At 37.9% G+C, this 23,602-nt stretch overlaps 1 protein-coding gene and 2 pseudogenes across 2 annotated transcripts in view; 2 read left to right on the top strand and 1 right to left on the bottom strand.

Annotated features, from left to right (window-relative positions):
- Window positions 1-16,440, top strand: part of PDZRN4 (PDZ domain containing ring finger 4) — a 153,300-nt gene extending 136,860 nt beyond the window's left edge. The window contains exons 5-8 of one of the 2 annotated variants that reach the window (XM_083182698.1): window positions 1,977-2,039; window positions 8,708-8,809; window positions 12,044-12,160; window positions 14,355-16,440. In XM_083182698.1, coding sequence (XP_083038824.1) covers window positions 1,977-2,039; window positions 8,708-8,809; window positions 12,044-12,160; window positions 14,355-15,878 — 1,806 coding nt within the window. In that variant the 3' untranslated portion in view covers window positions 15,879-16,440. The remainder of the gene's footprint in view (window positions 1-1,976; window positions 2,040-8,707; window positions 8,810-12,043; window positions 12,161-14,354) is intronic. The other variant, XM_083182699.1, reaches the window with a different exon arrangement.
- Window positions 16,441-18,120: 1,680 nt separating this feature from the next.
- Window positions 18,121-18,238, bottom strand: LOC146076141 (5S ribosomal RNA; annotated as a pseudogene).
- A 1,684-nt stretch (window positions 18,239-19,922) lies between these two features.
- LOC146077302 (5S ribosomal RNA) lies at window positions 19,923-20,040 on the top strand (annotated as a pseudogene).
- The last annotated feature ends 3,562 nt before the right edge of the window (window positions 20,041-23,602 follow it).

The following is a 23,602-nucleotide window of genomic DNA, read 5'->3' as shown; positions in this document are numbered from 1 at the left end:
GGAGTTTGAGGTCTAATGGAAGCTGCGTGCAGTTCCCTACTATTGCCCAAAATGTTTTAATTGTAAATATCTCCAAAATCTCACTCTCTTCAGGTTCTTTCAGAATAAACTGCAAATTGGTCCACCCTTTAATATACTGCTATTTGATAACTATAGGCTTTTTAGGAACCACTTTTTATGGTGGGGTAATAAGCCGGTTAAGTTGTAGTGAGGTCTTTGGGTTCCCAGAGATCTATAGGCTTCTTATTGGTCATTCCTGCTATTCTCTCCAATGGCTGACATATTCGGTGGAATAATACTATTAATCAGACACTGTGGGTGAAATATAATAGGATGAGCGATTCAGAAAGTGAGAGATTTGGTAAGAAATCTCCAGATTTTTTAAACCGGCAGTAATTTCCACTGCAAAACCAGTCTGATTTTGCAGTGTAAATGATTGCTGCTTTAAAAAATCTGGAGATTTGTTACCAAATCTCTCATTTTCTGAATCGCTCATCCTATTACATTTCACCCTGTATGCAGTATGCCAGACAAAGCACAGGCCAGGGGTTTACTGATCCCACATCCAAGTTGCTCCTTGTTATGGGGCTATATATAGTGGGCAAATGGTTATAAAGGACAGCATTAAATATTGTCACTAATTCAATTCAGTATGCTAAATCATGACACTTTTTTTACTAGGTAATAAACTAGTAATTTAGTGATATACTATGAAATACCATCAGACAGGTTTAATTTCCTTTTTTTCATTAAGTAATAATTAGAGACAATATTTATCCTTCCATTGTCCTTGCTGTATATGAAATTATTAAAGAATAGCACAGAAAATGTATAATCTTTGTTTTTACTGTTTTTAAGTTTAAGCATAAAATCATTATTTCTTTTTAATCAGCCCAAGGTTTCTTTACTGGGCAAGGTGCTATAATGTTTTCAGATCATCTGGAATTACATTGTCTTTTGCCATTAAATAACAGACTCTAGTTTATTATTTTGGTGACAGGCTATTATTAAAATAGATTATTGAACATTTTATATGAAATGTAACCTAAAGCAAATGCTACACTTGAAGTGTTTTGTTTGAAAAATAGCTTATGGCGTGACATGGACAAATAAATGGCTTAGGATAACCATCAAGCGAAGGTGATAGATAGTGTTCCGACTCTGGACAGTGGATCATTATTCATTACAGAAATATTAAATACCTGGGAAGCTCGAGAGCCCTCAAAGCTGTCAAGATTTATCTTAATATATCAACAATAACAATAGTATGATATTAATGCCTATTTAAAGTGGTACAAAAGTATATGCGGACCTCATAGGTTTATTTGAGAGGATAATTTAACAAAGGATATAAGTAGTTTTTTTATATCCTGTATTTGGTGTAGATTTTATTTTAAATATGCCTGTGGGTCTTTTATTTAAGAATAGCACTGCATGGTCAGTACATGTCATATAAATAAATAAAAAAATATGATTATTTTAGTCATTCTTTTTTTTTCTTTATTTATACATTGATAACATACATTAAGACATCTATTATTAGTGTATGAATTGATTTCTTCCTCTCTATATAGAGTATGGATGATGTCCAACCAGCTTCAGGCTTGCCTGACTTCATACTAAAATCTTCCTTTACAAATCTTTTTCCTTACTGTTTTTTATTGGCTGACTCTTTTGACTGCCAGCGGAGGTAGCCAGTAACAAAATGTTAAAGGGCTTAACAATTGCAGCATGAAGTTGATTGAACAGTTGCAAGTCGTGGAAACCAGTAGATAGGTGGATAATACATTTAATCATTTAATTTAAAAAATATATACATTTATTGGGGAGATGTCTGAACCTATGGTTCTCCAATGTTCATTTGTGGCTTCAAACCAACAACAGATTGGACTGCATGATACCTGATATCTCAGAAATGAGATATATAAAAACTTGCAACATTAATGATCAACCTTTTTCTCTTACTTTTTATACAGATTGATCCAAATAGTATTGCAGCAAGGGATGGGCGCATTCGAGAAGGAGACAGGATTTTGCAGGTCAGTGTATAAAAAAAAAAAAAAAAAATAATTCAGAATTGATTTGTTTTGCTGGGATTATGGCAGTCACCCTACACAGACTAACATGTATGCTAATATCCTATTACCCGCGATCGCTGACTGGGGATAGTAAGGTCACCCAGTGCTATCTAATTAGCCCAAAAAGCCATACATGCCACAGCTTATTGGGAACATTGTTTTGCCTGAAGCGAAATCCCCGAAAACAGCCCCATTTTCCAGTGAAAACAGGGCTGCGGCAGCCGAAAAAACATACAGATTTTACTGAACCTGTGCGTTCTCATGAGAAATCAAACTTTTTATTTCTATATTGAGTAGCCCAGTAAAAAACATTGATGTTTATAGGTGATAATAGGATATCCATATTTCAGTGTTGTTGTACAACCCTTATGAATAGCCACCTCAATAAATATTAAAACATTATAAAAAAAACTCACTAAATAAATATTGAATTTAATAATCTGTGTCAAATAAGAAAAAAAACAATAAGAAATAAAAGTCTGCATATGAAAGTAACTCCCAATCATATATTGAAGTGGTGGCTGGTCAGGATCCACCTAGTTCTGCTTTATCCACAAATGTGCACGGATTGTGTCAGGCACACTTACAGTGCATTCTGATACAATTTCACAAAGACAAGGTCATAAGAAACAGAAACGGTTGTTATCCTTTGTTTTGGTAGCAAACAATGCATTCATTGAAGAAATAAATTTAGTCCATCCATCAGAAGCGGCTAGCTAGTACTAGCCCCTCTCATCACTATCAGTGAGTCTTTGCACCAGCATTAAGGCATCTACTACCACTCATAGGTGAAATATGCATATCCATATCTGTGGGTGCCAGCTTCAGATTATAATAACAGCAACATTACAGCACAGGTCAGCATTGGCATGCTCTTTCTTTACTCATTGTACGTCGCCAAGTGTAGGGAAGCACACATATTTTAGATCAGCATTGAAATGTGTGCATGCATGTCAGGTATGTACATGGGAAGGTAGCTTTAGGATTATAATACACCCAACCGCAACCATCTCTGGTATGATTGTCCAACTATAATGTGGTCATTGTGTGGGTAATTTAATTAAAGGCTTGGTCACAATGTGCCACTCTGGAGCTGCACATCATGCCCAGCAGCATTGCTAAAGTACGATTTTCTTAGACCCTGTAGAGGGGTACAAAAAATGAGTGACATTGAGCCTGAAAGAAATAGATATGTGTGCACATCATTATTATATTCAGCAGTAAATAGTAGCTAATTGAATTGGTACCATTAAATCAATTGCCCGCTGCACATTTTTCTACAACTAGATTACAAACAATGGGGCAGCTGTATTAAGCCTTAACAAGAGATAAATGCAAGGGTGATTAATAGAGATAAAAACGTCCAGCCAATCACCTGCTAACTGCCATGTTACAAGATGTGTTTGAAAAAAGTCAGTAAGGAGGTGATTGGCTGGACATTTATCTCTCTTTATCACCCTTGCATTTATCTCTCATTAAGGCATATTACATTTGCCCCACTGTGTATGGCCAGTCTTATACTGAAAGTTAGTGAGAATCTAACTGGTGAAATCAAACACGCAAAGGGGTAGATTCCAATGGGCAACTATGGTAACCTGATTTTTCTTTGTACAGTACCTCCATAGTTTTTAAGAAGAAATCTGATTACATCCTGTGAAATCTGTAGTGTACAGCTCTGTGGAAATGTAATTGACCCCACAATGTTAGGATTTAGCAGCAGTCATTTTCAATAGGTATTTACGATTAGTTACAGTAGACACTTTCTAGTTTTTAATTAGCTTAATATTAGGGGTAATATTTTGCAAAATGCAAGATAATAGGTTAAACATGTGGGAGAGGTATACCGTGGTGCTGTATGGATGGGACAGGTATTTTTAGGATTACAGGTGGGGAAGTATAGGTTATTTTAACATATTTTTTTAAGTTGCTTAAAATTACCCAAACATCAAATAACGGGCTTCTTTTATGCACCCTATGGTAATCTGGAATACTTGCTTTCTATCAATTTTAAAGTATTATACAAAAAAAAATGCAAAAACCAGCCATTTGAAACATTTTAAAAACTTCAAATATATTAATGTTGGCCAATACTACATATCAATTCTGTTAGCCAATATTTATTTGCACTTTTTTAGGAGGCATACAGACTTCCCTCTTTTTCTTTATTAAAAGCTTGCATTGCTGCTCTTGAATTGAAATGTGTATGCATCGGTAGCACACATGGCCATGTAAAGTGAAAATTAGGCACCATAGACACTTTAATTTTTTACCATTGCTAATTGAATATGCACCTAAAGGAGCCCATAGACGCTCCGTTTTTGCCGGCTCCGTTCTGTACTATGCGATGCGCGCTCCCGCGCATCACATAGTACGGTACAAAAAGTATGTGCTGCACATACTTTTTGTACTAGGTACACATCGTATAGGATCGCAGTGCATGCACAATGCATGCACAAGGGATGCGATCCGATACGATGTGTACTTTAAAAGTACAGAACGGACCGCAAAAACGGACCGTGTATGGGGGGCATAAGTGTGTGTAGAAAGGCCAGTATTTAGTATAGTTGCATTTTGCTGCTTTCACTTACTCAGCCTAAATGTCACTGATCTCTGGACTCTGTAATCTTATTATTGTATTATAAAACTTTTATAATTACACAACTATGGCAAAGAATACAGTGCATTTAACATAAGAGAGGTTAGGACCGGGTTCAAAACAAGGTCTGGGGATATGATAGGACAAATCAACAGGACGTCAACAAGCACTCATTTTGCTATTAGCCAACACAAAAACATGATATAAAACTACAGTACAGTATGTTCCTTTAGTAAGTACAATTAAACACATACATTTGATGGTACAGTCCCTACAACTAAAGCATAATAAAACTAGTGCACACTTCCAAGTCAGCTGCATCTAAAGATGTTTTTTATTTTATTATACTATAAATTATACTTTCAATTTGGTGGCTTCATATTCGAAAATTCTATGTCCTTAAGCCCCTGAATTAACACAATAACCAGCAAAGTTCCGACAACTACTCTGTTCCATTTTGCTCCTGATAAAAGAACATACTGTGACTTTTGAAGATTGTTCAAGCTTCTTGTTAAATAGGTATCTTGTTTCCTTTTGTTAAGATTTATGGGACCTTTCTCATGGTTTACAGCTCAACTTAAAGCTGAAAATCTATTCAATCTTCATATTCTTAGTTGACACACATGAAGGATGATGGATGAAGCTGACTCTATGTACAGAGAAGCAGGGAGTCACTACCTTACTGATCAGTGGTGCTCCTGTTGGGACGCAGTGAGCCACAGTCTACATTGTAAAGCTGGATGACTGCCAGTGGGAGATCAGAACATGAAACTAGCTAGAATCTGTAGAATCCGTTGATTCTGGTGCTACTGTATGCTTTAGATGAAATGTTACTTTCATACCAATCCCCTTCCAGAGGAAGATCAGAACCTGACATTAGAATTAGACTCTATAGAAACCATTAATCATGGCACTATGCTTTCTGCTGAAATATTACTTTCATGCCGAGTCTATCTTCACCCACTACAACTGAGACTAGTTTAGTAGAGTATAGTAAGGTCATGGTAATGTACTTGGGATATAATCACAGCTAGACACAGCCTCAGATACTGTATGCCTGTGAGGAAATGTTTCTGTTGCAAGTACTCAATAACATAACAATGTTTAGTTCTGAGGTGATCTTTTTAAAGTCATTTATATATTTATTTACTGATGTATAGCGATCAAATAAATACCAAATATTGAAATGAGTTGCATTGCACAGCTAAATCTACTTGTCAGTTCAAGACTTAAATAATTTAATTTGATAGATAGATAGATAGATACATAGATAGATAGATAGATAGATGGATGGGTAGATAGATAGAGCGTTCTTGCAAGTATCTATCTATCTATATCTAGCTATCTATCTACTGTATCTATTTGTGGGCATTATTTTCTGTAATCAATAATGATACAAGCTTGGAGTCTACTTAATAGAATCAAGTGACAATTTTCCCACAGAAATACTAGTGGAACCTCCAGTGTTATTGCTAGAAATCAGTAGTCTTTTGAGAGGAATGGGTAGTTTTAAATGACACACTTTAAATGTTTGTTCTCAGATATATTTATTTATCTACCTGTGTGGCCTGGAAGGAGGATATCTAGTCAGCTGAAGAAGGATAGCATCTTCTGAAACATATCTGCTTGCCGACAGGGCTGTGATAGGGTAATGGAGAGGGAGCACTATCATTACTCATTGTGGCATTAGATAAGAGCTCAAAGATCACATTGATAGACCATTTGGCCTATAATGGAGATTTTAGTTTTCATCATTATTCTTTCTTTATTTGTGTATGTTTTAATGTCTTATTTACTACTCATTTTATTGTACATTCCATTTTTCCATTAAATAAGCCATAGTTGCAAACACCTAAAATTATTTATTAGCATAACGTACACATTTATGTAGTATTTAATTTACTTATTAATGTGCTGAGAAAGACTGCACTGTTATTTCCATCTATTCAACTCTAAACAGTCATTTCAATGAAAAAAACTTTAAGTTTCTAGCCAGATATTCCAATTCTATGACACTTTCTTTTTTTGATAAAAGCCACAGGGATGCGGTCAATTTGCCGGCGGTCGGGATCCCGGCGTTCAGAATCCCGACACTGGAATCCCGACCGCCGAAATCCCGAAACTTTCTCCCTCCGTGGGTGTCCACGACACCCATAGAGGGAGAATAAAATAGCGTGGCGAGCGCAGCGAGCCCGCAAGGGGGGGCGATCCACGTCCCCCCCATGTCGGGATTCCAGTGTCGGGATTCCGACCGCCGGGATCCCGACCGCCGGGATTACGTATCGGATCCAAGCCACAGACCAGGAAGCACTTTTAATAAAAATAATAATAAAAATATAATATTAATACTTGTCTTCCTCCAAGGCTTAGTAAATAGACCTCTTAGTCTGGGAATTTAGGATCCTAAGCCAATTTACAATTAGTCTAAACGTACTCTTTTGTAAACCCACTAGTCTCATCTCTGCTGTGAACATACTAAGGGGGATGTACTGTATCAAACCATTTAAAAAGTAGAGATGTGGACAAGTGGAGAAGCTGCCCATAGCAGCCAAACAACATCTACCCAATGTGCTTGATAAATGCCAGGTACAGTAGAAGCTGATTGGTTGCAATGGGCAAGTCTAAACTTGTCCAGAGGCATATTATGTGCTATTATACATTCCAATGATTCTTTGTAGCTAGTAGCTTTAGCATGGAAACTGATCACAATATCTACGGTAACTTGAGTAAGTACTTATAACTTTTTGCTTTTTTCTATATCTGTCTCTCTATTTTATTCCCCTCATGCTCTATAGATCCACAAAATATAGTTGCTGTTTGCGTTTCTGGATGAGCACCATGTACTCCAAATAATGAGCTTTATCATTCTAATCAAAATATAGTTATTTGTTATAGTACCTACACCAGTAGCATTATTTGTTTGTGAGCTGTGCGTATCCACTGTAGAGAACTAACAGAAAGCTGCAATGAAACAAAATCATTTTTAAATCTGTACATAACACGGATACTCAAGTGACAGAAGAGCATCTGAAATGAAATGCCCTTACAAGAAATTGGTTGTAATTAAGAAAAACTATGCGTGTACAGGATTTTTGTTCACCCAAAGAGAACATTTTTATAACTAATCTCCTGGGACATTCATTACTATAATTGGGTCTCTCTTTTGCACAGAGCACTGATATTTCATCATGTAGATGTTTGATTCACGGAGCTCCTCAGTCCATGAATCATGGTGCTGATGATGTTCTACTTACAGGACCGGTGCAAGGAACTATTTAAAAGCCGTGGGAACACACATCTCTTCTATTACCCATACATAAAATAAAAAATATAGCTAAATTAAAAGTCAGTATCATTCATTAAAGTGTTTTATTACTTTAATGGTCATTATTTGTACAGTTGGCAGCATTAATGTCACAGTCATCTAATTATTTTTGTTTCATTTCTGTAGCTTGTAATGTGTTGTAATACAGCCAAAACAAGGGACAAACGTAATTTGCTTGTTTATATATTTTACTTTGGACTGAAATCATTTTACAGGATTATAGAATGATATAGCTGAATTACAATCAACGTTGTCTTTTAAGTATTGCCTCATGAGAGATAATAGGTAGCTCTCTAATTGGCTCTGTACAAGGCTGCAGTGTGACTGGTCATAGATGAAGCACTGCTGTTCTTCCCACCACCAGCACTATTATCTCAGAGTGACACTTCCATTACTCTGAGCGGAGAAAGATAAACGTCACCTGTCAAAGGCTGGTTAATTGTGTTGCTAGATGTATGTTACTGGGGCACAGCTTGGACATTTATGAACATAACTGCTTCCTCTGATACTCGGCATCCTTCACCGATCAATACTGTTCTTCTAGTAAGCTCGTAATTGAGTGAAGGCATTTACCACTGAGAGCTGAAGATGAGCCCGCTGTGAGTCTGGATGTCCATTCACTTCCCAAAAATCAGCAGATACTACCCTTTATTGTGTGCTAATTTGTGAAAATAGGAACTAATTTCCAGGTTTCATTTGCTTTTCTAGATTAATGGGCAAGATATCCAGAACAGAGAGGAGGCTTTGGCTTTACTGTCCAGTGATGAATGCAGGAAGATCATCCTGCTGGTTGCAAGGCCGGATTTACCGGTTAGTAGAGATATATAGCCAAATACAAAAAGACAATGGTTAAAGTTCTCTGTTAAAATGATTGCTTACTGTGTGTTGACCTTTTTTGTCTGAGTGCTGTGGAAATGATGCTCTTTTTAAGTTTCGAAAATCCATCATTCAGTGAAAATAACAGCTGTGGTTCTAACAGCAACTTATCAATTCATTGTTAGCAATAAAGCGACATAAAAATGCATTTACACTAAACAAGCATGTCAAGTGACACATGAAAAAGACAGTAATACTTTAGGATGGAAATGTTCCATGTGCATGATCGTCTTTTCATTTAGTTACTAAAAAGCACAATATAATACTAAGCACACGAATAAGATATATAAACTTCTTTAGTAGGAAATAAAGAGGATGTGAATGTGATGAATGTGGGTCAAGAAACGGAGACCATCATCTCTTCTAGCATAAAAAAGACTTCTGAAGATGAGACAATCCTTGTCGCCCTTAGACAAATACAGCACTACAACATTATATCCAGAATAATAAGCTTTCACTGTTAAATATTTTGAGGAGTGAGTTTATTTCATGTTCAGGAGGGTATTTAAACCCTTAGGCCAGGCATGTCCAAACTGCGGCCCTCCAGCTGTTGTGAAACTACACATCCCAGCATGCCTTGCCATAGTTTTAGCATTCCCAAGTAGCAAAACTGTGGCAAGGCATGATGGGACTTGCAGTCTCACAACAGCTGGAGGGCCACAGTTTGGACATGCCTGCCTTAGGCAGTTTTCAGATATCAGGATTAACTGTAAGAAACTATTGGGTTTATTCAGTTATGGTTCTTTAGCCAATTAGAATATTTTAGAGGCTTGTTTATGGAATGGGAAGCTGGTTTAGTGTAGTTTAGGCAGGACTCTCGGGGCAAATTTACTAAAGCTTTAAAAACTTAAAAGAGGTGATGTTTCCAACTGTTTCTGTGTATCATTTCTGTGTATCATTTTGTCTATCAATTTGTAGGATGAAAAGAGAAATGATAAAATCTGATTGGGCAATATCACTTCTTTTCAGTTTTAGAAGCTTAAGTAAATTTACCCCTACCTTTTTTTCTTCAGTCTAAAACACTCCAATTTTGTTGTGGAGTTGAAGTAGGGGTAGGTAACCTAGCGCTGCAATTAAGAAGGGCAGTTGGCCCTAAAAGTTTGCCCTTGTCATTGAGAAAAGGAAGTTCCCTATAAGTTTTTACATGCCACTGAGATTGGCCCTGCTAGTTTGTTTTTGTCATCTTGTTGTCCTAAGCCAGGATGTCATCAATGGCGTACTGTTTATTTGGATGGTGCTTATAGTTTTCATGTGCTTTTTTTGCCACTATTTTCAAATATTTAATTAAACTGGGACCTCTTTTGTCAAATGTATTATTTATTATTACTTTATTATTAGTATTAGAACTGAAGGGGCCCATACACCTAGGCTAAAAATCCATAGATCCCCTGACCCTCCGGCCCCACTATTCCAATGACTGTATGCATAGATTAAGGGGCAGGGTGATCTGTCGGGGGATTGGGGATGTTAAAAATTACACAGAACAAACTTGCAATATTAAATAAGTTGTAACTGCACTAAGAAATAAAACCTGTTAATCAATGCACTTTACATGCCAAAATATAAGTAACATAAACTAATGTAAATGCTATGTATGAGCAATCTTCAACATTTTTAACATATTTTTATGTTGGCACAAATACAAAAATATTTCACTTTGAATATCAGAATCCATCTTACAGTCACAGAGTTTCCCTTTCAGATCTCTGCTGGAGCAATATCAAGCTCCAGTACGCGAGCTGTTGGCTGGATTACCCTTATATGGAACCAAATGTTACAAATGTTCACCCAAACATGAAGGATTAAATTCAGTGGTAACATTGGAGATTCACACAAAGTTGGGCATATTTGTTTACAATGATTCAGAGGGACTGCCCACCTGCATTCGCAACATTTTTGTGGGTATGCCCAGGAAATGCTGGGTGCCCCCATGCAAATTCCCCCTGCCTGCCTTGATCTGCCCCCTTCCCTGTGCAAATGCATTGGTGACTATGCATGTCACAGTAGGTGTCCACACAGCAGCCCTGCACATGCATATATGCGAATATGCACATGAGCAGAGGCTAAACATTGGTTCCCAGTGAGAATTTGCCAGGGACCATGCAAATTAGAATGACCCCCCATATGCAAACAGAGGAACTTTGCTGAGGTGATATATAGCATTATGCATTCTTAGGCACTTGATTCTGAGTTGGGAAGAAAGCATTATTGCCTACCTTTAAAGTCTCCACTCCCAGAGAAGACATTAGAAAAAATGCGGCTTGCATATTCATTAACTAGGTCCTGCCACTCAAAATGCCATATGGTTAAACCATAGGGGTATGGTTAAATAATTCAAATTTGCATCATTAAGCCCTGCCCCCTCTATACCATATCTCAATTCACCAGAAGATTCACAAGGAAGCAGGCAAGATGCGAGCGATCTGGATAGGTACAGGGGACAGATGTGATAGTGCCGTTTCCAAACAAAAATCTAATAACAATAAAGTTTTATGGCATATGTGGGCTACTTGCAAAATCAGCCAGTGTTTACCCTGCATGCAACAACAAAAAGAAAGGTATTTGTAGCCCTTGCATTGCATGGTTTGTCAAGGTGCACAGTCACAAATCAGAATCATGTTCAATGCCCATCATTATAAATGATATAATAGCCCTAATCATTTCTCTCTTCTGAGGTACCAACCATAAAGATTCTCTATGATATATACACAGTGATATTAAATGATCCACTGATTTCAGGCCAGACTTCTTTCTGGCATTGAAATCATTCATCATTTTCCAGTACAATTAGCTTTGAAGTAAAAATATAAACTAATGGTGAATCTCTGTAGTTTTATCCATAGCAACATCGTGCCCTGCATCTGACACCAGCAAACACACTGCTCAGCACATACACATTTATAACTGTTTATTGCTACTTATGTCTTTTTCATAATGTTAGGAGAGCTGGCAGATTATCAACAAATTAGTTTTATTGTTTACGTGTAGGATGAAAGGCATTGGTAATGAATATGTTATCATTCTTATTTTGGTGTAAAGCACAGTATAAAAAGCTTGTATTTCAAAAGAATCATTATGATGAAAGGAATGGCCAGGCTTTACTATTAGGGCATACACCCTATTACCATGTGTTAGTCATAATGTGATGTTCTAATGTATTCTTTACAGCTGGATGAAGGCTGGCTCGATGATGAAAGGAATGAATTCTTGGAAGAGTTGAACATGCAAATGCTAGAAGAACAACAACATGAAACAACACAATATACAGCTAATGAAGTGCAACAGGTATAAATGATTAAACATCTAATGTAGCAAATAGGCAGTTATCTATATGGTAATTGGTAGACTGATAGATGCTGGGCTTAGTTTTTATTCTTATCCCTAGCATACCTCCCAACACTCACGATTTCAGCGGGACAGGTCCCGATTACCGGGTCCTGTCCCGCTATCCCACCCAAAGCTGCACCCCTCATTTGCATAAGCCACCCCCCCTTTGTGGACGCTCTATTTCTGCAGCTACAAAGTTGGGAGGTATGCCCTAGGTCCTGCGAGTGAGAAAAGTTCATAAAGTTTCCAAATAATTATTTCACTCAATTTATTAATTATTTTATTTCAGTACAGTATTCACATCAATTAGGTGTCACTAGTGTAGTACTTGCACTGCCGGGCACCTAGGAGGAGTAGCGGTAGTTAAGGTCACAGTTGGATTCATCTGCTCCAGTTGTGAGTTCTGCCAGTGTTATTGTTAACCCAACTCACAATAAATGACTGTTGGTGCACACGTACACACTATGAGAAAGCCAGGTTAACCAATGACACATTCTTTAAATGACCAGTAACAATAAATAAGGAAGGTGTCAGTGATAAAGTGGCTGACATGACTGTAAATTTGAAAGGTAGATGTATTTGCTAAGAGACTGATGCAGTTTTGGTCCAATGATTAAGCTAAACAAAAGCACAAACAATATAGCATTCAGTAAAGGCATTCAATAATATAATGTTATACTAACATTCAATAGAAATATCATCACATGATGATAACAGAAAAATCTGAAATGACCATATATATCATGAGGCTAGAAGGAATACCATGTCAATGTTTTATTCTCTATTATCTATTATCTATTATCTGTTTAGTGCATATACTGCATGAGTCTACTGTAATGTACGCTTTTGGAGATTCCCAATTTTTCAAGCTGTTCCCCATAACAATGAAGAGAGGACAGTTTTCCTGCTTCCAACCCACTTTCTAGTGAAGTTCTCAGGATGAGGAGATTTTATTGGAAATTGCAGTGCATTATCTGGGATGGAGCTGAATGATGCACATTTGCATGATTAAGCCCTGCCCATTTCATGTGGACCCACAAACTGCAGCATTTTAGGGATGAGGTCTAGTAACTGACACCTGGTCCTGCCCCACCCACAATGGGAATTGGAGTCTCCTCTACAGGTATCTCTGAATTGGGGCAATATTAATTAACAATATGCTTTAAAGGGATTTTGGAGCAGTTTTTTTTTAACTGCTCCAAACCCTTTCATTCACATTTTTTTAACCAGGTTAACCAATATAACCAAGGGGGTTATTCTAGTTCATTCTTTCTGACAAAATCCTTCTTAGATGGACAAAACCATGTGCACTGCGGGTGGGGCAGATGTAACTTGTGCAGAGAGAATTAAATTTGGGTGGGGTTTTTCTTCAAAGTGAGATCTATATTGCAGTGTAAAATAAAGCAGTCAGTATTTACCCTGCACAGAAACAAAATAACTCACCCAAATCTAATTCTATCTGCACATGTTACATCTGCCCCCCTGCAGTGCACATGGTTTTGTCCATCTAAGAAGGATTTTGTCAGAAAGAATGAACTAGAATAAACCCCCAAGTCTTTTTGAGGGGTTGTTACAATGTTGAGGGGCTACCTCAGCCATTATTATTTTTCCTGAAAAATATTAAGGCTGCAGACTGGTAACGCAGGGACAGTGCTATCTCACAAGCACTCTCATTGTATGCGATAATTGATACATTTTGTTTATACTGTATTATCACAGCATATACGCATCCTCAGCTGCGCATGGTAAAAAATTAACTGCGTAATGATAATAATGATAGAAACTACAACAGCACTCTGTATAAGTTTTTGTAAAAAACATATTTTAACTGTTACAGAGCACTGCCTTAAAATTCCCCCCAAAACAGAACTTGCTGGAGATATTTTAGCGCTGAAAACTATTCTGACTTTACGGTTACAATTGTGTTGTAATTATGAATTTTCTTTAGCAAGAAATAAAAAAAAATAAAAAAATACATTCCTTTTCATTGTTTGATATAAAAATATAGAAATCTTGCTTGAGTAAACATTTTGGTTGCCCGTAAAACTGTAAATTCTGTATTTCTTTTAAGGCACAATGCCATGCTCTAGTTAATATTGTCTAGGTTGCAAAACTCTAAAATGAGTTAATAAAAACATTTTCTTCTCTTAAGCAGAAAAAGCCAGAAGAGGAAGATGGTACAACTGACACGGCAACTTCATCATCTAATAACCACGAAAAAGATAGTGGCGTAGGACGTACAGATGAAAGCCAGCACCATGATGAGAGCTCAGAGTTGGAAAATATCGTTAAAGGTCACACCAGTACTCTGCTGCAAAATACAGAACTAAGGCAAAGTCAGCTCACATTAGAAAGTACTGAACTACAGTGTAATGAACGTTTTATTTCTGGGGAATACATCGATTCTGATCCCGCAATCAATCAGGAAGAGGAATGTGATAGGTTTCGACAATTGCTAGAGCTTAAGTGCCAAATCCGCAACCGTGGAGAGTATGATCTGTACTACTCTAGCAGCACAATTGAATGTAGCAGAACAGAGCACGGTGGAGTAGAACACGAATTACAACTTTTAAATGAAGAACTGAGAAATATTGAACTTGAATGTCAGAGTATAATGCAGGCTCACCGAAGCCAAAGTGCTAATAATCAATGTGGGAACATTTGGGAAATTCATAATGATGAAATCTGTAATTATACCACCAGTGTAGAACCTCAGGGAGGTAAACTGGGCTACATCAGAGGACATACAGAGCGCTCTGACAAGGACAGTTCTAGTGCTTACAACACAGCTGAAAGCTGTAGAAGCACACCTCTAACTGTAGACAGGTCCCCGGACAGCTCCCTGCAAAGAATAATCAGTATCACAAACCGTAAAAACATCCGAAGCACTATTGTTACAAACCATTTATCATCTGGACTAAGCAGCATTGAAAACACTCCAACCAAATCTAAAACCAATGATCAGAACCTAGTTTTACCAGGCCAGGGAAATATGTTAGAATGCAGTACATTCTCAGACTACAGGAGACAAAGTACTGAGGAAATTCCTTACCTTTCGCCTTACCATAGCTCAACATATAGATATGGTAATATACCAGTCCATGCAAGACATTATCAAAGTTACATGCAACTCATCCAACAAAAATCAGCAGTGGAATATGCACAAAGTCAACTAAATCTGGTAACAATGTGCAAAGAGTCACAAAGGTCATCAGAGCCAAGGATGGAATGGAAAGTGAAAGTAAGAAGTGATGGGACAAGGTACATAACTAAGAGACCAGTAAGAGACAAGCTTTTAAGAGAGCGTGCCTTAAAAATTAAGGAAGAAAGAAGTGGAATGACCACAGATGATGATACAATGAGTGAGATGAAAATGGGGCGTTACTGGAGTAAAGAGGAGAGAAAACAGCACCTCATGAGAGCAAAGGAACAGAGGAGGAGGAGGGAATTCATGATGCGCAGTAGGTTGGAGTGTCTTAAAGAGAGTCCACAGAGTGGCAGTGAGAGTAAAAAGGAAGTTAGTATAATTGAACTGAGTCACAAAAAAATGATGAAAAAGCGAAACAAAAAGATTTTGGACAACTGGATGACAATCCAAGAACTAATGACACATGGAGAAAAGTCTCCTGATGGAGCAAGAGTACATAATGCCTTTTTATCAGTCACTACTGTTTGAGTAGGACTGTCAAGGAGTAGGCTACCTTTTTAGGTAGAGTACAGTTGCCTCGTTCAATGTGGCATTTTATATATTTTGTGACTGTTTCTCTTTTGTAAGCAAACCTATTTGGCGATTTTACACTTTTTTTTCATATACAACTTCTTTCTTTATCAATACTGAATTATTTATGAAGTTATTACATTGTTCATTTTTAAAAAAATATTAAACTTGAAAAAAGCCATTTGTTTTATTACTATAATGTATCTATTGTACGTTGAAAGTTCGTTTATTTCTATTTTTCTTTTTCTACTATTCTGATAACATACAGTTAATACCAAAATAAACTGTTTTATATACCCGGTTATTGGAATACATAGGGATAAAGTTTGTAATGTAGCACTTCTCATCTTATACTTCAGATGTGTTTGATTGAGACGGTGTACATGGAATATGTATCTACAACTGTATTTGTCCAAGTCAAGTGTCAGTGGGCAACTGTGCCACAATTTGTGTTGGCATAAGTCATGTAGCTAGCTATAACTGTGGAGATCGAATTCAAATAAATTATTATACAATTGCTGATGATGACTGGATTAGTTTGATTTTACTTTTAAACAAACATCAAACTGTTTCAATGACAAGTTTATTGGATATACCCATTACTGTCTAGGAGGTAGACTATCCAAATATGATTGGTTATTTCCCCCATACAATATGTATGGTTTAGCTAATGTAAAATGATTAATGCTGGGTATGCACTATATAGGTGAAGGGCTTTATATATTGTTGCTTTACTACAGGGTCAGTAAGTTGGTGAAACATGACCATTGCATGGTTTGTATCTATGGACACTACACTAAGATTAGGATTTGTCCAGTTTTGTATACTGTCTTTGTACTCATTTGAGTGGTTAAGGGGGCCATTAGTATTGTAGTGAGTCTTATTATTCCACTGGCAGGTCACTGTTAACTTAACGAGCTCCATTTATGCTCAAGCACAATAGGGGAAATGTAGTAAGATGGGAGTTCTATTTGACAAGGATGATGTTATAGACAACCAGTCAGAATATAGTTCTTATTTATTTAGCAACTTCTAGAAGATAATGGATAGTATCTGATTGGTTGCCCATAGCAACATCACTTGTGAAATAGAACTCCCATCTTAAATTTTCCCCAACATGTGCGGAAAATTCTTGAATGCTAAGCTCTAGCACCAGGTGTTCTAAACTCACTCTGTACACAATACTGATATCAGAGCAAAGCACACCACATGCAGTCTTTTCTCATGTAGACTAAAGGGGTTATTATGTTCTGGATTCTGACTGTTGGAACTATCAGACAGTAACTCGACAGTCGGAATTCAGTATTCTGACTGTTGAGTGTTGGATATTCCATGGATCGGTGAAAACTATGCCCTTTTGATGAAAAACATACATAAATTGTCAAATTAACAGCCGTTTTTTAACCAAAATGGCAGCATTTTCAGTGGTTCATGGACTTTCTGACACTTGACAGTTGGAACATACATTTTTTTTAGACACGGGACGGATTGGCACAGGTTACTTAAACAATTAGTATGTGTATTTTAAGGTTTCATTTGTGTACAAACCAACATAGTAACAGCTGGTGGTGTGTATTCTAACAGCGATATTTGGTTGGTGGTGCTCCCAAAGAAGTTCAAAACAGAACTGAAAAAAAAGTCAAGGAGTGACTACAGAGAACCTTATAAGGTTTTTGGGGCACGCTTATGAAATAAGTGGTAGTAAAGATGTAATGAAAATTAAGTTTTAACTTTTATTAGGTAGCTTAAAAGGTAATTATAAGACGCATACAGAAAAACTAGAATATATTTCTAATACATAATGAAGACATAGCAATAAGTACTATGTTATACGCATTTTAAAGGTACCAAATTACAGTACATACAATTAAATGATTAGATTCAATAAAGGCGAAAATGATTAAACTGTCTTTCCTGTCACTTTTGCGTATAAAAATGTCAAATTAGTCATGAAATAATCAGACAGTTTACATTAGATCTGTCTTTTTGTAAGAGAGAACAGTTGGATTTGCGTAGGACACACCCTGTTTATTAATTTCCCACTGAGAAATAAGGTTCAGAATGATACAGAGTGTCCGTCACACCTTTGGAGGGAGATGTGTTAACCAGGTTCAGCAAGAGCGATGGATGTGAGCGGAGGAGACAAAAGAAAACATGACATGCATCATCCTCCCAGTGGTTGTACTTCTGCTTTCTTGATTAATTACAGCACTGGATATTCCCTACGGGTCTCCCACGTAGGTACTGATCTGGCCCTTCACTGCTTAGCTTCTGAGTTCGGATGGTTTCAGGCGCTCCAGTGTGGTATGGCTGTATTACTCAGAGATGAGAAAGCAAAACTGTGTGAAAGTGAGCTGTAGTCAGCTTCTGCTGTTTACCAAGTCAAGTGGTGTTACCCTGTTACCCTTGCCAGCATTGCAGGGAATACAACCAATCGTTTGGCAAATGAGAGAGCCTTTAATGACAGAGCAGGTGCGAGGTAATAAGGAGTGGTAAGAAAATTTTAAGCAGTGTCTCCTCCTCTGCTGTCCACCATCATACTCAGTATCAGGTGGTGGATGAGAGGGAGAAAACAGAGCAGACCTCCCTTGAAGTAGAAATAAGGAAGAATGAGTACAATGAAGCTGGAGTAAATGGGTAACAGGTTAATTAGACACTTAATTGGTTAATTTGGCAGGTGTGGTTTGAAATCAATATACCACTTTGTCTAAAAATGTACCATCTGTCCTGGATTTGGATAGTGTTCTGGGTGTCAGTATTGCAGTCTGTACACCCAGTTCACCCAGGGGTTGATAAGCAATGCTGGTACAAATATTTTACAGGCGTTACTGTATTGCAACATCTGATAACATAGTTTCATAAATCCCAACAAAAAACAGAAATCATAAGTTACGCCTATGGTACCTCAATAGGATAATTTAGTCACTATTGTGAGTTCTGGGAAATGACCATAAACCTGTCCAGATACAAAGTTGATAAACTCGTAATATACAGACTGTGAGGAGAGACAGGAATAGCATAAGCGGTCGGCGCCGCTGAGGTTAATTAGTGGCGAAACACGTGTCTGTGACACGCAGGACACACCCCCTCCCCCGGCTGACTCTGTGACCAGCAGTTGCCGCACATCCATGTCCGCACACCGCATCTACAACCACGGAGCATCCAGTACAACGTTACAGTAGGGTAACGGGCTCTGCCCGAGCACCCGCTGTCCCGGCCAGCGTTCACCTTCACCTATCCTCTGATTGCCTCTTCTCAAACACCACTAATTAACCTCAGCGGCGCCGACCGCTTATGCTATTCCTGTCTCTCCTCACAGTCTGTATATTACGAGTTTATCAACTTTGTATCTAGACAGGTTTATGGTCATTTCCCAGAACTCACAATAGTGACTAAATTCTCCTAGTGAAGTACAGTACCATAGGTGTAACTTATGATTTCTGTTTTTTGTTGGGATTTATGAAACTATGTTATCAGATGTTGCAATACAGTAACGCCTGTAAAATATTTGTACCAGCATTGCTTATCAACCCCTGGGTGAACTGGGTGTTCAGACTGCAATACTGACACCCAGAACACTATCCAAATCCAGGACAGAGGTTACATTTTTAGACAAAGTGGTATATTGATTTCAAAACACACCTGGCAATTTAACCAATTAAGTGTCTAATTAACCTGTTACCCATTTACTCAAGCTTCATTGTACTCATTCTTCCTTATTTCTACTTCAAGGGAGGTCTGCTCTGTTTTCTCCCTCTCATCCACCACCTGATACTGAGTATGATGGTGGACAGCAGAGGAGGAGACACTGCTTAAAATTTCCCTTACCACTCTTCATTACCTCGCACCTGCTCTGTCATTAAAGGCTCTCTCATTTGCCAAACGATTGGTTGTTTTCCCTGCAATGCTGGCAAGGGTAACAGGGTAACACCACTTGACTTGGTAAACAGCAGAAGCTGACTACAGCTCACTTCCACTCAGTTTTGCTCTCTCATCTCTGAGTAATACAGCCATACCACACTGGAGCGCCTGAAACCATCCGAACTCAGAAGCTAAGCAGTGAAGGGCCAGATCAGTACCTACGTGGGAGACCCGTAGGGAATATCCGGTGCTGTAATTAATCAAGAAAGCAGAAGTAAAACCACTGGGAGGATGATGCATGTCATGTTTTCTTCTGTCTCCTCTGCTCACATCCATCGCTCTTGCTGAACCTGGTTAACACATCTCCCTCCAAAGGTGTGACGGACACTCTGTATCATTCTGAACCTTATTTCACAGTGGGAAATTAATAAACAGGGTGTGTCCTACGCAAATCCAACTGTTCTCTCTCTTACAAAAAGACAGATCTAATGTAAACTGTCTGATTATTTTGTGACTAATTTGAAATTTTTATATGCAAAAGTGACAGGAGAGACAGTTTAATCATTTTCGCCTTTATTAAATCTAATCATTTAATTGTATGTACTGTAATTTGGTACCTTTAAAATGCGTATAACATAATACTTATTGCTATGTCTTCATTATGTATTAGAAATATATTCTAGTTTTTCTGTATGCGTCTTATAATTACCTTTTAAGCTACCTAATAAAAGTTAAATCTTAATTTTCATCACATCTTTACTACCACTTATTTCATAAGCGTGCCCCAAAAACCTTATAAGGTTCTCTGTAGTCACTCCTTGACTTTTTTTTCAGTTGGAGCATACATACAGACTCATCTGCAAAGGAATGTGGGCCTGTAGCTGATGAGTCCCAGCCTTGATTGAATACTGAACTGCTAATATTTCCACTGTCAGAAATATTGGCAGAGAATAATTATCCCCCTTAGTACTGAGCTTTTCCTGATTGTTGTCCTCAGTATGATCATCACGTTACTTAACTTATTAATTCAATGGTGATTATTTGTAAAATATATTTTCCTTGAATTGTTCATTTGCCTTATACTTGCAGCCAAATTTGTCACCACTAAAGGGGGTGTGGCTGATGGCTAATTCCCCCCAAAATATTTTAGGTATATATTTAAAGAAATATGTAGTGAAGTCGAAATAAGTAGATAATCGGTGGTCAGGAGAAACTAATGAAAAATAATCAAAGAAAAAAAGGAAGAAAAAGAAAGAGAGAGAGAGAGAAAGAATTTACTCTTACACAGGTGTTACTTATCATCCTTTTCCCTCCCCTATGTCATATGTCCATCATATGTTTAAGCCTTTTTGTTACCATGGCACAAAGACAAAATGGTTAATAAAGGCTATTTCTCTAGGAAGATGGGGTATAAATATTAATGCAAGGCTGTTTCTCTGCCAATCGCATTTGTGTTCAACAATGGCATCATACTGTATGTGGGTTCTACCAGTGATGACAAATGTCCCTGGAATTACAGTAGGTTAGAAAGCAGAGGCATAACTCTGGGAGGCAATGGAGTCACCTGCCACCGGGCTTCTGCTGCCAAGGGGGCACCTCTCCTCCCCTGAAAGTTTAAATTAGTTAATTGAAAGCCAAGTCTCACACCTTGTGTTAGAACCCATGACCTTACTGGAGACAGACACCTTACTGATTGAGCTATTTGGGGGGCACCAATATTTATTTTGCCTCTGGGCAACTGGGACGAACTTACACCACTGTTAGAAAGCATTTGTGTATGTCTATAATGTATATAATAAATATATTCTGCACAGTGTTTTTACTTTTCTTTCCCAATACTCAGCCATGTTGCACTACAGGATAAAGAGGGAGCCCTGCCAGCTTACCAAACCAATTTAGGGTGTGCACTGACAAAATACTTTAGAATCTCTCTAAATTTGATGATTAATCCATATCCATCTAACTGATGTATTTCAGAAATCTAGTGCTTTCAGTACAGGTGTGATTTTGTTTTATCTTAGGGATTCCCTTATTTAGTGAGCCTGGTCACTCTTGGAAGTCCAAGTACACTCTGCTGTAGGTTTCCCTGCTATAGAGCAAACAGCCCTGGCTGGAACAGTCAAGTGCTGATGCTGACTATTTCAATGGGAAGAAAAGTTGGGGCACCCTATCTTAAAGGCCAGTTCTGGGCTTGTATAGTAGATGAAGTGCCGGCATTACTTTGGGGAAGTATATTTTTATTTTTGTCATTTTTTGGCTATCATCGTCTTTGATCATCATTATCATATTTATGAATACTACAGGCAATGTTTCAAACTTATCATATACTATGAACATATCTACTATATATATACTTTCCATACAGCCTTAATTTGTGCACAAGATGGGGCCATCCTTGGCGGAAGGTCTTACACAAAGATGTGCAGTACCTTTGCTGGCACCCAAAATCAGGGGTAATCACAGGTTTACATAAATCCTTAATGATTAGGCTTCTTTTTTTAAATCCAGGGCATTGCCCGGATTAGCTCTGACACACCACATCCACGGTGGTAGAGCTGCATTAGAGTCTCTAGAAAGAGTGTATGATTCTACACTTCTTTCTCCAAAAGTTTGTGTGGTACACAGCCGGGTTAATGAATTGCTGCAGACACATAGACAGCCTCATCTCTGCACTGGCCAGGGCTCTCTGCGCGGATGGTTCCTCACAGATAGCTCCAACAACAGAGCTCTCTGCACCAGACACAGCCCAGATATAGGGAGTTACTGACCTCCTCTTCTCGTCCTCACTGGTTAGTGGTCTGCGAGTGTTTGTGTGTGGTGGAGAAGGGGGGGGGGGGGGCTTGACAGTGTGTGTGTGTGTGTGTGTGTGTGTATGTTATATGTATGTTTGTAAGTATGCTGCATATACGTGTATATTTATGCTGTGTGTGTTGTGTGAATACATGCTAATGTATATGTAGGTTTGTAGGTATGCTGCATGTGTGTGTGTATATGCGGTGTGTTTGCATGCTATATGTATGTTTTCAGGTATGCAAACATACATATGTGTGTGGATCGTGTGCATGTTATTTGTATGTTTGTAGGTAAGCTTGTGTATGTAAGCTGTTTGTGTATGTATGTATGTTGTGTGTTTGTGTGTCTGTGTATGTACAGTATGTATGTATGTATGTATGTATGCATGGTGTGTGTGCATGTGTGCATCTATGGATGTATGAATATATGCTGTGTGTGTGTGTGTATGTATGATGTGTGTGTGTGTGTTTGTCTGTGTGTGTGTGTGTGTGTGTGTACTGTATGTATGAATGTATGTAAGACAAGGTGTGGTCTGTATACTAGAATAACTGCAGAGAGGTGTCTAAGTGAAGAGCCAGAAAACCATCACTCTTTGGGGTAAATCAAGTTTGGTCTATGTTGGGATACATGAGAGTACCATACTAAGAATTGTCTATGGCAGAATTCTATTTGCTGATGCTCTCTACAATCATGTTCAGTTGTGTTTAAAACTGTGCAAGTTCCGTCATGTTGTGTCTAAAGTCCTGCCTGTGAGCAGTATGATTGCAGACTGCTTCGTATATTAGTGTGATATGCGCAGTGTTACTCTGTATGTCAAGAAAGAGTTAAAAATCAAAAGCCTAGTGCTGAATACTTTGCACATGGGTTAGGAGAACCAGTGTCCATGTACAGCCAACTGTGGAGCATTGATATGCTTGGTCATGATTTTCTGATATCCAGTTCATAGGTCGACAGTCAATAGGTCCTTATGCATAAGGGCAACATGGTCAAATGGTTGACATGTCAATGGTCGACACATGAAAAGGTCC

The sequence above is a fragment of the Crinia signifera genome, chromosome 4 (genome assembly GCF_055691185.1).
Source record: "Crinia signifera chromosome 4, ASM5569118v1, whole genome shotgun sequence".
Classification (NCBI taxonomy): Eukaryota; Metazoa; Chordata; class Amphibia; order Anura; family Myobatrachidae; genus Crinia; species Crinia signifera.
This window is presented reverse-complemented; position numbering and strand designations above follow the sequence as displayed.